The 17,597-nt window shown below is 39.5% G+C and overlaps 1 protein-coding gene across 3 annotated transcripts in view; it reads right to left on the reverse strand.

The window, feature by feature from the left end:
* Positions 1-1,751: 1,751 nt before the first annotated feature.
* LOC138757704 (stearoyl-CoA desaturase 5-like) overlaps positions 1,752-17,597 on the reverse strand; it is a 93,925-nt gene continuing 78,079 nt past the window's right edge. The window contains exon 5 of one of the 3 annotated variants that reach the window (XM_069925429.1): positions 1,752-6,070. In XM_069925429.1, coding sequence (XP_069781530.1) covers positions 5,880-6,070 — 191 coding nt within the window. In that variant the 3' untranslated portion in view covers positions 1,752-5,879. Of the gene's footprint in view, positions 6,071-13,114; positions 13,341-15,440; positions 15,684-17,597 lie in introns of those variants that run through there. The other 2 variants (XM_069925430.1, XM_069925431.1) reach the window with 2 other exon arrangements.

The following is a 17,597-nucleotide window of genomic DNA, read 5'->3' on the forward strand; positions in this document are numbered from 1 at the left end:
GAGATAAAGCCTTGCAGTTTGGTTCAGCTAAGATACATAACATTTCAGATCTAAGTGGAAGCAGAATGCAGGAGAGAGAATTTAGTAAAATGCTATAAATGGTAGTTAGGCACCATCTCCAATTTTAATTGGGCTTGGTATTATTATGCAAAATATCTAAAATGGTTAATGCATCCCTTACACTGACCAGGCTTTTTTTCCCCTTTCATGGGAATCAGAAAAAATATTTGACCACTAGTATTAAAACACATCTACATCTTAACTAAATTAATTAAACCTGACACCTGCATGGAATGATCTTGGTGTAAATGTATTCCAAAAGACAGAGTAGTGTTAAATAAAGTCTGCAGACTCTCTGATTGAAGTTCAATGCACAAAAATGCTGGTGAAACTCAGCAGGTCCCGTAGCATCCATAGGAGTCAAACATACATAACCAATGTTTTGAGCCTAAGCCCTTTGTCAAGGTGTGAGCATAAAGCAGGCAAATGCCTGAATAAAATGTGGGAAGGGCAGGAGAAGGAACACAGGCAAGAGGTCATAGGTGGAGATGTGAGGGAGAAAAGTTTGGGATGGGGGAAGGTGCTGGCTCTCTGAATGGAGAGGGAAGGGGTTGGGGAGCTGGAGGAAAGGAGACTGAGGGATGGGGGGAGGAAAGAGAGAGAGAGCGCCAGCCAACGGAAACTTTAGGTCTATGTTTGATGCCATCTGGTTGGAGAGTTCCCAGTCAGAATATTAAGTGTAGTTCTTCTAATTTCCAAGTGGCCTCAGTTTGGCTTTGCATGAGCCAAGGCCTGACATCGGCATGGGAACTATTATGGTCTCCTATACATCAGAGAGACTGAACTCAGACTAAGAGATAATTTTAATTGAACACCTTCGCTCCGTCTGCTACAATAGCAGGGATCTCCCAATGGCCAACCATTTCAATTTTGCGCCTCAACTACTCCAGTTGATGTTATGCCCCCCCCATTCTCTTTCCACATCCTTGCCTCCTTTCCTCCAGCTCCCTATGCCCTTCCCTCTCCATTTTGAGCTATCCCATCACCATCACTTCCCAGATTTTTTCTCCCACCCATCTCCACCTATGATCTCTTGCCTGTGTTCCTCCCTCTTTCTCCCCACTATTTTATTCAGGCACCTGCCTGCTTTTTGCTCATACCTTGACAAAAGACTCAGACCTCATACGTTGGTTATCTTTGCTACACAAAGAACACTGTGTAGCCTGCTGAGTTTCTCCAGTAAATTTTATATTAAAGTACAATCACAACAGTTTCGATAATTATACTCATTTTTTTCTCCTCTCAAGGATGTGTGCCCTCAAGTTTGTCTGTCATTAGAAATTCATCTATATTTTATGTTTGCTTGATGCAAGCCAGGATATCAACCAATGGGTCCACACCAGACCCAATCTCAGTACAGAATGGTGTCAAACCACTCTGCTTATTTACCCAAACACATTTTCCATTCTTTCTTGCAACAATGCTATACTTCATCTCCAGCTGTTTGAAGCCAATCCCTGTTTCCTTTCCTCCAAATTCCCACCCCCTCCCCTCTCCATTCAGAGAGCTACCCTTCCCCTATCACTTCCCAGTTTTTTCTCCCACCCATATCCACCTCTGACCTCTTGCCTACGAGCCTGTGCTTCTCCCCGCCTTTTTATTCAGACACCTGACTGCCTTTTGCTCATGATGAATGGCTTAGACCAGAAATGTTGGTTATATACCTTTGCTACATAAAGAACACTATGAGACAGACTGAGAATAGTAGTGTTTTATTTAATCATACCCTCATCCTAGTTAAATGACATTTGATTTCATTCCTCTTTGCCTTCCTTATTAAATTGGCAAAAGTTTCTTTAGTAGCAGATAGATTGGAAATATGAATATTCCAATAAGTGCTAGCTTTTGAAAAAATCTTATCGTACGTTCACATTTAAATTTAGATTGTACTTTCTTACAGAATTAATTGTGCAGGCAAACACAATTATTTATAAGCTGCTGTAAACAGAATTGAAGAGAAGTCCCAGGAATTTGTCTGCATGGAACCCTTTACCAAATGAACATGGCACATTACTCAGGAGGCCAGTCACCCCCTCATAAGCAAAACCAATATCACAAATTCAAATGTTCACAGTTCATAAAATAACTACTCTTATGGTATGTTCATTTTTTCAGAATGCACTGTACAAATCAGTGTTAGATATACTGGTATGTACAGACATACAGCACGGTAACAGGCCATTTTGGTCCACGAGTCTGTCCTGCCCACTTTTCACCCCATTAACCTATATCTATGTTTTGAAAGGTGGGAGGGAACTGGAGCCCCAGAGAAAACACACACAGATACAGGGGGAATATACAAACTCCTTACAGAGAATGTACAAACTCATTGCGTTAGTTGCCAACATAGTTTAAAAAATTACTTTCATTTTTTTTCTATAATTATCGCACATACCATCAGAAGTTTGTCCTATATTCTGAGGATGGCCTGAGTTAATGAACAGACAAAAAAAATGACAGGAAAACAAGTTAAAGGTAAAATTATAGGAATTTAATGGCCACTTAGCCCATCACGTGTACACTGGCCAGCACTTGATCCATCAAGTCATTGTTCTTCAAGTGTACGTCCAAGTATCTTAAATTGTCGTGAAGGTTTGTTTCTGCTACCACCACCTTTCAGTAGTGAGTTCTAAGTCCCCAGTTTTCTTTGTGTGATATTATTTTCCGACATCCCTCTCAAATTCTTTGGCCACTTAACTGAAATCTGTATCATCTCTAGTTGACCACTGCCAAGAGAAATAGATCCTTCCAATTCACTGTTGACTAGGTGTTTCATAGTTTTGTGCACTGTTTGATGTCTCTCCTTTATTCCAAACATATAACCCCAAACTTGACAGTCTTTTCTTCAGCCCTGGCAACCTTCTAAAATCTCAACCACATCTCTGAGGTGCCACTGGATCTTTTCTGTTGTCTGAGGAATGAACTACACAATAGTTGACTACTTGCTGCATGCTTCAGATGCTAACAAACATCTTGGAGCTTTTTTCATCACAGTCAATCACATCACATTTGCAAATGTTCATTGTAGCTTCTACATATTCATTCAATGTTATCCCAAAATGTAAAGGAACTTGTATTTCAGCAGAAACCAATATAGTTTGTTGCAAACCAAAACTGCACTAAAATTCCTTTGTTTTCTCTCAATGAGAATACATTTAATATAACTTGCTACTTATCCATGGATGGCATGCTTTCACTTGCCCATTAATTTGCCAAACAGGATTTTGGCAAACGACATGCTGAAGCTGTGTAGACCATATCACCTTCATTGACTCAGCTTGTCACATCTTCAAAAGTACAATTCAATTATTTGTACACAACTAATCCCGTATCAAATGTCCTTTATTAGCCTTTGCCTTTCTAATGGTGACATATTGATATTTTTTCAATAACTTAACAATGATTGGCTGTGTTTGCTGGGTCTACCCCTTTCTCCTTTTTAAACAATGTTACATTATCAGTCTTCCAGCACCATACCTATAACCAGAGGATTGGAAAACGATAGTCAGAACCTCTGTTAAAGGAAGCATCAGTATCCCAAAGCTGAAATACAGATTGGGTACCTGACAGGAAGAGACACTAAAAGATTTTCCAAAATTTGCTGCAGAATATATTCATCCGCAGTCATCTTTTTAGTGAATCCTGTGGGTAATTTGGAAATCAAAGGATCAACCTATCCATTTATTTGTGCTTTAACAACATTTGCAGAACAACAATTCCATATGGAAACACAGTTAAATTTCCTTCTTCCTCATGAATAAGCACACAATTCAACTGAAGCCTTGTCTTTGTGTTGTTCACAGGATAAACATTAAGCCACTTTGAAAAATCCTCTTTTCCTATGTACTAGGCAGACTTGCAAGGAAAAATGAGCCCTTTAGTAGGTGCCCAGCAAACACATTTCCAATATTCTATGGAAAGATATTTAGTCTCTAGTAAGAGGCAGGCAACTTTATTTTGTTGTTTACTGGTGCTCTCACAAGTTTTCTAATCTGTCATCGCACAGTATTGCTTATTAAAAGTTGACTTGACATACTAATGATAAGCATTTTTAAATTATTTATTACTTTTTCCTCTCTATTTCAGCATACTGACCTTGCTTTTAATTTATTAAAACTGTGGTCAAATCCATTCACAATGGCAAGGTCAGACTTTGGTTTATGCAAATGCAAGAGAAAATATTTGGTGTAATATGCTGTTCTATCATGAGTAAAACCCAAAAAGAAAAGAAACATTACTTAATCCATTAATAGAATATTTAACTCATTAACAAAGAACAGTTAGTTATCCTGAAGTAGTTCTGTCACAATATAATAGACAAATGGATTACACAAGAACACCTATTAGAATCAACTCAATCTTATTCACCAAGATGCATGACATCTATCATAGGGTTTTGTTATCGTTTTTATATTTTGTGTTTTATGGTCACCAAAAAAGGGATAAATAGATATTTATTTCCCAGGCTAATATAAAAACATTATGACATGACTTATTCCATATTACAATACACATTCTCTTGTTTGTATCTATTCCTCCCTCTCCTCAATAATCTTCTTGTCTCTCTCTCTCATCCACATAGAGTGTGAATAGCAGCTAATTCACTGGTAATGAAACTACTATAATTTTCTTTTAATAGTTTTAAATGTTAGAAGCAGAAACTATTTTTGTTGAGTTATCATTTGCACTAATTACGTACATTTTGTGGTATGTAAGTTTATCACATCTTCAAAGTTTTTTGATCTGTTCCAGAAAATGATACCCTTAGAGTTGTAACTGCTTCAAGGTTCAAAAATCTTGAATGCAAGCAACAAATGTTGGAGGAGACAAAAGGTTTAATTTTAAGTCAGAAAAAAGTTTTGAAAAAACCTGATTTAAGTTTCTTTGGAATGTTTTTCATATGTCCTGTGAGTTTCACTTCCATATTTACTCTTTACCAATGAGCAAAATATCTGTACCTGCATGAAACCCAATTCCATATGGAAAACCTAAACCCTCAAGCACAAAATTCACATGATCAAACTTAAAGCATATACTTAAAACATGATTTGGTCTCAAAAAGATTATTAGCTATTAATATCATTTTTCAAAAACACAATATGTGCCACATCTGATGAACCTTGTAGAAAAAGATTCCTTTTATCTTTAAATCTCTTCATCACATAGGTATCTAAAGAGCACAATTCAACACCATACCAGAATTAAATAAATTAGACAAAAATTCTTATCCATCACTTACACTTAAACATCGATATACCAAGATAACTCGTTTTCTCCTCAATAATTACTTCCTATTACAAAGCTCACTTTGGTTCAAATAAAGTAAAATACAAAATTTTAACATTACCAGCATGAACATGAAAACAGAATCTGGCAAGTTGAATCACTTCAAGCCCAAAACATTAAAATTTATTTTATTGCAAGAGCATTAGTTCGGCTTGCAAGAGTGGTAATCATTTCATAAGCCTGCTTCATGAATCTATTATACTGACAATTTAACCCAAATCTTAAGAGGTCAATGCAAACTTGACTGATGCGCAGCATACCCTTTAGACAATGTATGGGATATTTGCTGTCACTTAATATACAAGACTACAGATGGCAGACTAAGCAGGACTTTTTGCAGTCAGGAGAATATAGTCAATATACTCATTGAATGGAAGGAGTTAAATTGAGAAAGAAAAATGAAAAAGCCATAAAGCAAAATACATCATCATTATCACAAGCTTGAAATCCAATGACTACATTTCTAAGTCAAAAGAACAACAAATTTAAATCAATGAAAACTCCATTTGGAACTTTTGAGACTTTGTTTCTTTTCAAGCACTTCCATCCCCAGTCCTCAATTTGCGTGCGTCAATCATTTGCTTAGAGGCTCGTTTTCGATCACTTGCCAGGCCAAGCCAACACATGAAATCAATAAAGCATGTTGTTGGATTCAGCCGAAACCCAAATTCACTTGTTGAATAGTCGAATGGAAATGTATGGTGATAGTTGTGGAATCCTTCCCCTGTAGTAAGAAATACAGCAAGATTATTACAAATTCAAAATATTCCCTTTAATAGCTTTCAGAGCTGAAGCAAAGGGTGCTGCAGTAGGTATCACATTTTATCTGGTTTGATTATTCCCTTCAAGCACCTTCACTTATAGCCAACACTACTTCCTCATGTATTTATCAGTCACATTTAAGCAGTTTCTGCAATTATTTAATTTAAATTCCTAAAATGTGAAATGCTTAAGCAGTCAATGGTGCCCAGTTTAGTTCAACACAAGATTACATACAGATTAATTAATTGGAAAATGTCTTGATTTGCAACTTTAAAATGCAAGTAGCAGCCAATTTTTTAGTAATTGTGATACTACCGTCAACAGTAATAACCTCACATTATCACTGCAAGGCATCAGCATCAAAAGTTAAACTAGGCCGGCAGATTCTGGGGTTGAGTGTAATACACAAATATGCTGGAGAAACTTAGCAGTTCATGCAGCATCTATAGGAAGTAAAGGCTAATCATCTTTTCAGGCCTGGGCCCTTCATTAGGTTCAAGCAAAAACAGACAGCTGCCTGCATAAAGTGGTGGGGGAGGAGTGAGGAGAGTAGAGAGGAAAGGGCAAGGGAGAAGCATAGGTTAACAGGTAAGAGGTCAGAGATGGATACAGGTGAGGGGGGGTGAGGGAGAAGAGGGAAAGAAGCTGAGAAGTGATAGTTGTCACATTTGTGGCCCGAAATGTGAAGTTAATAAAACATTAAACACAAGTTTTATCAGGTAAACTTCTCAGTGGCTTTATTCTCTCGTTTCCTTTGTTCTCCTGCTTGTGTTCTTATCTCTCTCATACCATGTGACTTCCAGTATATCTCATACATATTCATTATCATGACATCCCTCCTTTAATCAGAAATAAACTTTACCTTCACTTACCAATATCCCTCGGAAACATACAAACATCGTAACTAATGGTAATACTATAACTCAACTACATAAAATTTACTTCCTACAGCAATCATACATGCACTTTATGATATAAGATTAAATACTGTCCCAAAGTTCTTATTAAAACTACGGCACAAAGTCTTTGTATCGTTTGGGCACTTTCCGGTTTCGTTTCGGCCTGCCTGCGATATTGTCGTCGCTTCTCGGTTGTTCACTCTCGGCGTCGGAAATACTGCTCGCCACGGCTTCGGGTGTTTCTGGCGCTCTAGTCACTTCATCAGGAGTGCTGGTAACTGCCTCTGGAACATCATCAGGTCTCTCAGTTTCAGCATCTTGTATTGGCCTTTCAACCTCTTCGCTCGATGTATCTCTTGACTGGTACCTTTTTACACCTGATACATTTCTCTTATACAGGACTCCAATCGGAGACTTGACTGTCACCATACTGCCACTTCTGGATACGACAGTATAGGGTTGATGGTAATAAGGTGTGTCTAAGCTTACCACCAGTTTCATGCCTCACTAGAACATTATCTCCTGGCATGATGTCTGAGTACTTGGCTCCACGTTTCGAATCTGTGTACAGCTTTGCTGCACCTTTCTTTTCAGCATCGTGGTCCCTCATCTCCTGGTCGTTTCGGATTTCCTTTATTTCTGGCATTTTTGTGCGGATTTTTCTCCTAAAAAATGCTTCTGCAGGACTTTTTCCAGTGGTTGCATGAGGCGTTGCTCGATAGACAGCCACCTAAGATAGCAATGCTTCTCGCCAATTTTGTCCTTCTGCGTGTGCAATCCTCAATCGTTTTTCAATGGACTGATTTTGTCTCTCTACTTCTCCGTTGGCTTGCGGCCATTTCGGAGTTACTTTATGATGGTGGATACCTGTGGTCCTCATGTATTCCGCAAATGTCTCTGAAATGAATTGTTAGTAATCTATCACTACCATAATTGATTCACCCGTCGGTAAAGGTCCAAGAAAATCAACAGCTACGTTGATCCATGGTCCTGTTGGGAGTAGCGTACTCCGGATCGGTTCTGGCGGATTACTCCTACTTGTGATTTGACATCCGTGACAAGTTTTAACAAATTTCTCTGCGTCTTTATCACAACTTGGCCACCATACCTAGGTCCTGAGGTTTTGCTTGGTACCAACAATGCCTAGGTGTCCTTCATGCGCTAAGGATACGATCTTCGGTCTCATTCTTTGCAGTATCACCAATCTGCAACCTCTTAATACACACTGTCCGATGCAACAAAGTTCGTCTCTAATGGGATTGTAAGCCTTGTGAGTACACTTGTCCCATTGTCCACTCTGTATGCATTCTCTTACTTCCCTCAGTTCTGGATCACGTTCGGAATCTCTCTCGACTTCCTTCGTAGTCACAGCTTTCGGTGTCGACTGAATAGCTACGAAGCGTACAAAGCTCTCTGTTTCTGTTCCCAATTCTGACTTGGATTGTGGACCACCAACCTTCACCAATCTGGACAGCGGATCTGCAATGTTTGCTTTCCCTGCTATGTGGATTACTTTATATTTGTAGGGTTGTAGTCTGAGTACCCATCTCTCTATTCTGGCACATGGTTTGGATCTAGGTGCATAGATCACCTCTAATGGCTTATGATCTGTGATGAGTTCAAATTCAATGCCGTATAAATATGCATGGAACCTCACAGGCCCATACAAGTCCGAGTGCTTCTTTCTCTGTCTGAGAGTATCTTCTTTCCACATCTGATAACGATCTGCTGGCATAGGCAATGATTCTTGGTCCTCCATCAGGCATCTGGACCAACACGGCTCCTAAACCAACCGGGCTGGCATCCGCTATGACTTTGGTTGATGCTGCCGATCGTAATATCCAAGAGTTTTTGCATCTGTCAGGCTTTGGTTCAGTGCTGTGAACGCTCTCTTCTGCTCAGATCCAAAATGAAATGGTACACCTTTCCTGGTTAGTTTCCTTAGTGGTTCTGCCACTATAGCGAAATTAGGAATGAACTTTGCACAAAAATTGACCAATCCCAGGAAACTCCTCACCTCTGTTGCGTTCTGAGGTGCACGTGCCTCTTCAATAGCTTTCACCTTGGCCTCTGCAGGGTTTCGTCCTTCCCGTGTAAGTCTGTGTCCCATGAAGTCCATTTCTGACGCACCGAACTGGCACTTGTTTCCATTCACGGTAAGGCCTGCCTCCTGTAGTCTAGATAGTACATGCCTCAACCGTTTGTCATGCTCTTCCTTCGTTGGTGCATGGACTATGATGTCATCAGAAATATTGGCAACTCCAGGAATGCCTTGAATCACTCGATGGATTTCATACTGGTAGATCTCCGAAGCTGCATTAATTCCAAATGATAGTCTCTTGTAACGATACAATCCACAGTGAGTCTCAAATGTAGTTACATCTCGGGAACCTGGATCCAGCTCTAATTGATGATAGCCCCATTTCAGATCAATTTTTGAGAATACCTTGCTGGTAGTTAGTTCTTGAAGTATTTCCTCCACTGTTGGTATAGGGTGTCGTTCTCGAACTATAGCTTCATTGGCCATTCTCATGTCAACACATAGTCTTATGTCACCCTTTGGTTTGGGCACAATTACTACGGGACTGACCCATTGTGTCGAATGTTCCACCGGTTCAATAATGTCTTGTTTGATCAATTCTTTAATTTTGGCTTCGACTTTCCTACAAAGTCCAAACGGAGTTCGGCGCATTGGTTGTGCCTTGGGTTTGACCGTTTCATCTACCGCTAGCTTCAATTGTCGACCTTTCAGCTTTCCTACTCCTTGGAAGACTGCGGGGAATTCTTGCTTCATATCCTCGTATGACAGAATTGAATTGACACAAGCTCCAATATGAAGTATTGCCAGGTCTTGCGCTGTGCTTCTACTCAGCAATGGTTCTCCCCTCTCTTCTATGACAATAAACTCTGCTTCGGTGTACTTATCTCCAGCCTCAACAGTTGCAGTAAAACATCCAATGGTCTGCAATGGGCTGGTTGCTGTGTATGGATACAGTTTCTTGGAACACTTCTTTGAGGTACAGATGATCTTTTTCCTTTTCAACTTCTCCCATAAATGTCGATCAATCACATTACTGTCACTGCCTGAGTCTACAATGACCTGAACTGTCACTCCACCAATAATCACTGGGACCTTCTCATGATGTACTTCATTCAACGTAAATTGGTAACAACTCTGTTCCTCCTGGGTATCATCATCGTCAACGTCTATCTGGCGAATGGTATCTTTCTTTCCAGGGTACTTTCCTTTCCCCCAGGCTTTGCCTTTGGAAGTTGTACTCTTCCTCTTCTGGTCTGCATTGGACTTGCTTTTGCACTTCTTTGCAAAGTGGTCCTTACCTCCACACTTTCTGCAAACTTTGCCTTTGGCCGGGCAATATGGGTCTTTTCCAAAGTGACCTCGGTTTCCACATCGATAACACTCCACGTCATGTGTCAGCGTATATCTTGGCTGGTTATGGCAATGTGAGAGCCTCTTAATTTGCTGGCTTGAGTTGTCTTTCAGGGTCATGGTATGAAATTGCCCTTCAACAGCCTCTAATGCAGCAGAAATGGTTAAAGCATCGGTGAGTTCCAACTCACTCCCTCTTTCCAGTAGACGTCTTCTGAGTTTATCTGATCTGCAGTGCTGTACAACTTGATCCAATAATTGGTTGTCCAAATAAGCTGGCATGTAATTGCATCCAACAGCTAGTTGGCATAGTCTCGTCACGTACTGAGCAATTGTCTGGCAATCTTCTTGTCTCGTTCTTCGAAACAAATGGCGTTGAAATGTAGCATTCGGTGTCACTACATAGTGTGCATTTAATGCATCTACCGCTTTCTGGTACTCATCCTTTCTTCCAGTATTCAAAAGTGTTTTAAATGTTTCCCGAACTGCAGGTCCAGCAGTGAAAAGAAGTAACGCCCTCCTCTGCGCTTTTTGTTCAACTGTACCGGTATGTAGAAATAGGCCACGACTGTCGGCGTAGGATTCAAATTCTTCCAGCCATGCCTTCCACTTCACACTTACAGTGCTTGCATCATCCGTTGGGTCAAAATGAGCAATTCCACTATGTGTTAGAAAGTCACCGTCTGCCCCAGCCATGAGGAAATATTCCAGCCCCAAAAGTACTGAGACAAGAGAAAATTCTTATCACCTTGAAGTTGTCTGTAAACCTCTGTAATCTTGTTTAGTCTTTAATTTTCTTCAAGCTTCTTTCATCCTCGTCACCAATGTCACATTTGTGGCCCGAAATGTGAAGTTAATAAAACATTAAACACAAGTTTTATCAGGTAAACTTCTCAGTGGCTTTATTCTCTCGTTTCCTTTGTTCTCCTGCTTGTGTTCTTATCTCTCTCATACCACGCGACTTCTGGTATATCTCATACATATTGATTATCATGACAATAGTGCCTAGACATAATAGGTGTGGGCGCTCTAACTAGACAGCATTAACATCAACTTCTCAGATTTCATTTAACCCCTTCTCCATCTCTCTTTCCCTATCTCCTTCAGCTCCCTACCCCCTTTCCTCTCCTCTCAGAGAGCTAACCTCTCCTCCATCACTTCTCAGTAAGCCTGTACTCCTGACCCTGCATCTTCCTGCTGCCTCTCCTCCTTTCCCTGCCTTTTCATTCAGACAACTGCCTGTTTTTACTTATGCCTGACAAAGAACTTAAACCCCAAAAAAACCAGTTACTTTTTACTTCCTATGAATGCTGCCTAATCTGAAGAGCAGCAGAAGTTGGAGAAAAATAGGAACAGATCTGGAACTTTCAACCTGACAGTAGGAAGAGAAGATAATAAAGAAGTTTCTGACTTTGAATAGATAGAGAAGAATTGATGATGAATGCAGTTTCTATCAAGAGGATAATGGTGCAGAGGCATAGGGAAAGGATGGTCTGATTGAGACTGTGGGTAGGATGACTTAGAGATTGATGACTTAATGAGAGCAGAGAGCAATTATGTTCAAGTGTGATGAGACCATTGAATTGTTTAATCTTATTTTATCACCAAGAGAGAACAATCTATTTGGTATGAATGCAAGTGAAGATGGGGTGGCTAGGTTAGCAACTAGTCAGCTTCCTTCTTCTTGGCTACGAATAAGGAAATGCACCGCTTTTGGAAATCATGCAATTTTGGTATGGTATGTTTTTTTTTTAAAAAAAGGGCTATCTGTCATGACAATGAATTATAAAGAATCTCCAGGTTGAGGTTATCACTAATTCAAGTGTTTTTGCTACATTGCAGACACACGATTTGCTAAAAGTGCAGATATAACAGCCAACAGGCGCTTGAGCATCCGGTGCAACTGTCTCAATGGAGCAGAAAACTGTGGCTGCAGAGAAAAATATTGATTGACAGATATCCACCTGGTGTTGTTTATCTTTCAAATGATATCAGCGCCATAACATACCCTAAAATGAGTGATCTTGGTACAGCAAGAAACCAGATTCAATGGATTTGGGGTGGGGGTAGAGGAGACAGAAAAATTAATAATCTGTACACAAAAAAGGATTATTTTGGGGGAAAAATATTAGTACTAAAATATGAAACTATGAAAGGATAAAAGTTATGTGGATCTATGGAGTAGTTAAGATTCAAAAATGGGAAACTGAAAAACTTTACAAGGTATATTAGAAGTAGCAAACGAAATATCAGATAGGTTTCTGCAAAGAAGTTTGTTGATAATGATCAAAAATGGTGCAGGTATTTAAGTGTTTCAGTTTGGCCTTCCATAAAAGAGAAAGATACAAAGAGTTGAATCCTGAAGTCATAGATCCTTAGGAATCATTGTTGATCTTGTTCTGATCTCTCCAAGTACAATAACTGATGGGAATCCTGGAGATACTTTGGGATCACAACTGGTTGCTATGGTAGCTGATGGCAAGGAACCCAAGGGAAATACTGGTACATTTTAAGGATGATCCATGCTGAAGGTCTGGAAAATTGCTATTACATTTTCCATATTGAAATGGAGTATAGAACTAATCAAACTCATGGTGATTGTACTTAATAAAACAAATTATTTAGGGAAAGCAACATTTATAAAATCTAGTGAAGACAATGTACATGGATTGAAGTCTCATACTAGCTTCATTTTTCACTTCCCAATTCCATAGTCCAAAATTATTCAGTATATAGGAAATTAGTACTAGTATTAGGAGCAGGATGGTTACCCTAAAAAATGTAAAAGAATTTTTTCTCGAATGAATGGAGGGAACCACCACTGCTTTATCAAGTTCTGTTGTGGTAGCAAAGTTCAGATTATTGTCAAAGTTCATGCTGTAGTGCTCTATGATGTCACATACAACCCTGAGGTTCTTTTTCCTGTGGGCCAGGTGGAATTTCTATGAAAGCAAAACAAAACTGTAATTAAGAAAAGATACAGATACAAGAGAGAAATGTAAACAAAGCAAGAAATACAAATGAGTTATGCAAAACAGAAAAGAAATATTCAGTAATAAATAACGTGCAAAATAAGAGTCCTTAAATGAGTCGGATTGAGTTTGTTGTTGAGCAGTCTGATGGTGGAGGGGTAGCAACTGTTCCTGAACCTCAAGACCACAAGTTTTGTGGTACCTGTACCTCTTTCCTGATGGCAGCAGCGAGAACAGAGCGTGTGCTAAGTGGCGTGGATTCTTGACTATTGCTGTCACCCTCTGATGGAAGCGTTCCATGTAGATTTTCTCACTGGTGGGGAGAATTTTGCCTGTGATATACTGGGGTGTGTCCATTAGCTTTTGCAGGGTTTTCTGCTTAGATGTATTGATTCCCCCATACCAGGCCATGATGCAGCCAGACAGGACATTTTCCACTATGCATCTGCAGAAGATTGACAAGGATTTCACTCTCATATCAAACCTCCACAAACTCCTGAGGAAGTAGAGACATTATTGTGTCGAATCCTGGAAAGGTCATCCAAGGTAGTGACTTTATATAGTGACCAGGAATTTAAATTTGCTCGCCCTCTCCACCTATGAGCTCCCAATGATCACAGGATCATATATCTCTGGTTTTTCCCTTCCCAAAGTTCACAAACAGCTCCTTGATTTTGGTGACATTGAGTGCGAGATGGATAATAGTCAAGTTTTCAATCTTCCTCCTGTTTGCTGACTCATTGTCCATTTTTAGTCTATTACTGTGAAATCACCAGCAAATTTGTAAATGGTGTTGTTGTAACAAGCCACACCATCATAGGTGTAAAGTGAATACAGCAGGGGACTAAGTATGCAGCCCTGTCATTCTCTGGTATGGATGGAGATTGTGGAGGAAATTTTACCGATCCTCACTGATTAGGGTCTGCAAGTGAGGAAATCCAGGATCCAATTACACAGTGGGATATTGAGGCCCTGGTCTTGGAGTTTGCTGATAGTTTGGAGGGGATAATGGTGTGGAATGCCGAACTGTAGTCGATAAAAAGCATCCTGATGCATGTGTCTTTGCTGTCCAGATGTTCCAGAGCTTTGTGTCGAGCCAGTGAGATGGCATGCGTCATAGACCTTATGCTGCTTCAACACCAGCCTGTCAAAACACTTCATTACTGTGGATATGAGTGCCACTGGTCGGGAGTCATTTAGACAGGTTACCATGCCATTCCATATCAATGATTTTGATGAACATGGCAAGAAATAATGTCAAAATTTTCAAATTTAACTTCAAGTAGCTTTTGTTACAAATTATGAAGAATACTGCTAATGAACCTTGATAAGATGGCAAAATGAGCTAAAATGGCCAACATAAATCACTGCTATCAAAGTAAGCGAGCGGGATGTGAATGAGCAGAAGGATTTGGATTCAACTGACAATAATGGTAACAACCCAGGCTGACAAGCAATTGGCAGACTCAGGGCTATCAGATTTACAGATTACTGGATATTATTCAAACAAATATCCAAAACAGCAAGTTTAAAATGTTACACAGAGAGAGAAAAAAAACAACAAATAGAATTTAAGAGAATAATGTGAATTTAACCACATGGTATGGAACTAGTAGGATTGAGCTTCTATTTCATTTTTCTTTCTACTGAAGTAAATAAACAGTACCAACAGAAGCACATATGCAAGTTGCATTTCAGAGACTTCTTGACAGACACGTGAAAATGCAGAGAATCGAGGAACATGCATCATAGATTTTTACTTTAACTCGAGCACTTTCAGCGCAGACACATGGGTCAAAAGGCCTGTTCTTGTGTTGTACTGACTACATTCTATGTTCTACATGGATGAGGTATAAAAGCATGTGGCCATTTTATATAAAAGCTGTGGCATAATCTTGCACCATCTCATGGTAATACAATACAGTAGAATCTCCATTACAGACTGATTACGAATGAGATCCTTTCCCAAGTCTGTTTTTCAGTCGAATTTGTAGTCAAGTCAGAACAGGTATATAGACTTCTTATTTATCACCAGTTAGTCAAATGTTTGTCTTAGTATATAGTACTGTATATATTTTTACCTTTCTCTGCATGTAAAACTACTGAAGTCAATTTCTTGAAGTAGGCACACTCAACACAGTGTTAACAGCAATGTGATCTGACGTAAAATGGCAGAAGGCATTCTCCTTACTTGAGCCGATGCATCAGAAGATGCGCGTAGTCCATTTGTAAGTACGAGTTGTCTGTAAGTCAGACACTCGTAACCCAGGGACTGCCTGTATCTGGAATTCAGTCAACCGGAAGCTCAAACAACTGCCAAAAATAAAATCAAGGAAATAAATAAATAAATAAATAGCGTTGATGAGATTCGGTGAATGGACCCCGTGGGGTAGCGCTGAGAATTTGTTGGCCACACACAGGTTTGCCCCACTGAATTAGCAATACCTCTTAATGCCCATTCTTTTAGTTGTCTCCACTTGAGTGGAGATGAGCAGGCTGTCAGCGCGAGGAAGGTGTGCCGAGGGCCTGACCTGGACACTGGAATCGGAGCCAGCGGGATGGGGATAGGATATGGATGGGAAAGATGGAAGTGGTGTTAAGATTTTGCTATCAAGGTTTGGATTTCAGACCCAGTGTACAAGACGAACCCTGATTTTGAGGTGACATTTTTAAGTTTCACAGATCGTCATATATGCTGGCACATATGGTAGCTAAAAAAATATGCGTTTAAAATTAGCAGGGTTAATTATGGCAGCACGGTTGCTAGCACAACAACGTTACAGCACCAGCAACTGGGGTTCAAATTTAAATTTTGTAAGTAACTGGAATTACCTGATTAAAGACCACAATAATTAAAGACTACAATACTGATTATTTTTTTCAAATTTCATTTTACACCTTCTTTTGACTTTTAAACGGTGTTAGGCATTGGAAGAGTGAGTCTCAGTCAACCAGAAAATTCGCATATCCGACATCCTTGATCCCAGCAAGTGCCGGGTATGTGGATTCTATTGTATTTCTAAAGGATAGTGAATAACTGCATTATGAGTCTGTAAGTATCATAAACAATTTATAATGTGATTTGCCAATCATCAATAGAATGTGCCAAAAGTTGCTTTAACAAAAGGAAAAACAAGTTTCTATTTGGGAGGTTAGACTAAAATTATCTCCCCAACTCCTATAGTTTTACTATAAAAATGAGAAATACCAAGCCCCTTTGTGCTTTCACACAAGAGAGAATAGGCACTTTAAAACAAATGCATGCTCAGTTTAACCAGTACAGAGAAGGGCTAAAGTGTGTTGTTGATCATTAGTAGTTCAGAACATACTGCAAACCATTGAAAAATTGGCAAAGCAGGTGGATTCAAATTATCAACAAATTTCAAACACAAGTACACAATCAAAACCAATGTACCTAGGACAGACAGTATAATAACTTTGGTGGGCATGAAATTCTCTTCCAAAATTTGCAGTTGTGATAAGAACTGTGTCAGGAAAAACAATTAGAACTAAGGACCTAGTCCAATAATCCAGTTCACTCTGGACTTTGGACAAGCTACTTTTCTGGACATCAATACCCTAGCAAACTCTAACTTGGTTTTAAGACATTACACTATAATAAAATTCTGCTATGAATTAATAAGTATCAGGGGAGCACAGGGACCAGAACCTCAGTGAGCAAGATACCAAAATAGCTGGATTTCTTAAAGTCAGACAGTGGATTATCAGAATTTTCCTGTATTTGGATTGTTACATGTTACATCTCTGATCTTTCTCTGGTGAGATACCATATGAAAATTAAGACCTACCCAGGTGTGTTTTCTTTTTGCACTCAAATTCTTGCCACCTGAAGATAGACAATGCCCGGTTTGTCTAATGCGTCATTTCCTTAGCAAAGGTGAGACATGATGCTGTCCCTTTCAGCAAAGCTGGTATCTGTTTGATAGTTGTGGCAGGTGTTTCCTTGAAAGATCTTATCATGTGAGAGTTTCGAATTGTGATGTCCCTCTGACTTTTCACTGGCAAAATACAAGGAGACGCAAAACTGCCCAGCTATGCTTATTATCAGCTTCCGTGGAAACAAATGCAGTAAAATCCAGCACCTATGGGGATTGTGGATGTCAGATATGCAAATTTTCAGTTTGACTGAGACTCACTCTAATACCTAACTAATAGACCTGCATTAAGAACACACCGTTTAAAAGGCAAAAGACAGTGCAAAATTTT

The sequence above is a fragment of the Narcine bancroftii genome, chromosome 3 (genome assembly GCF_036971445.1).
Source record: "Narcine bancroftii isolate sNarBan1 chromosome 3, sNarBan1.hap1, whole genome shotgun sequence".
NCBI classification, from domain to species: Eukaryota; Metazoa; Chordata; class Chondrichthyes; order Torpediniformes; family Narcinidae; genus Narcine; species Narcine bancroftii.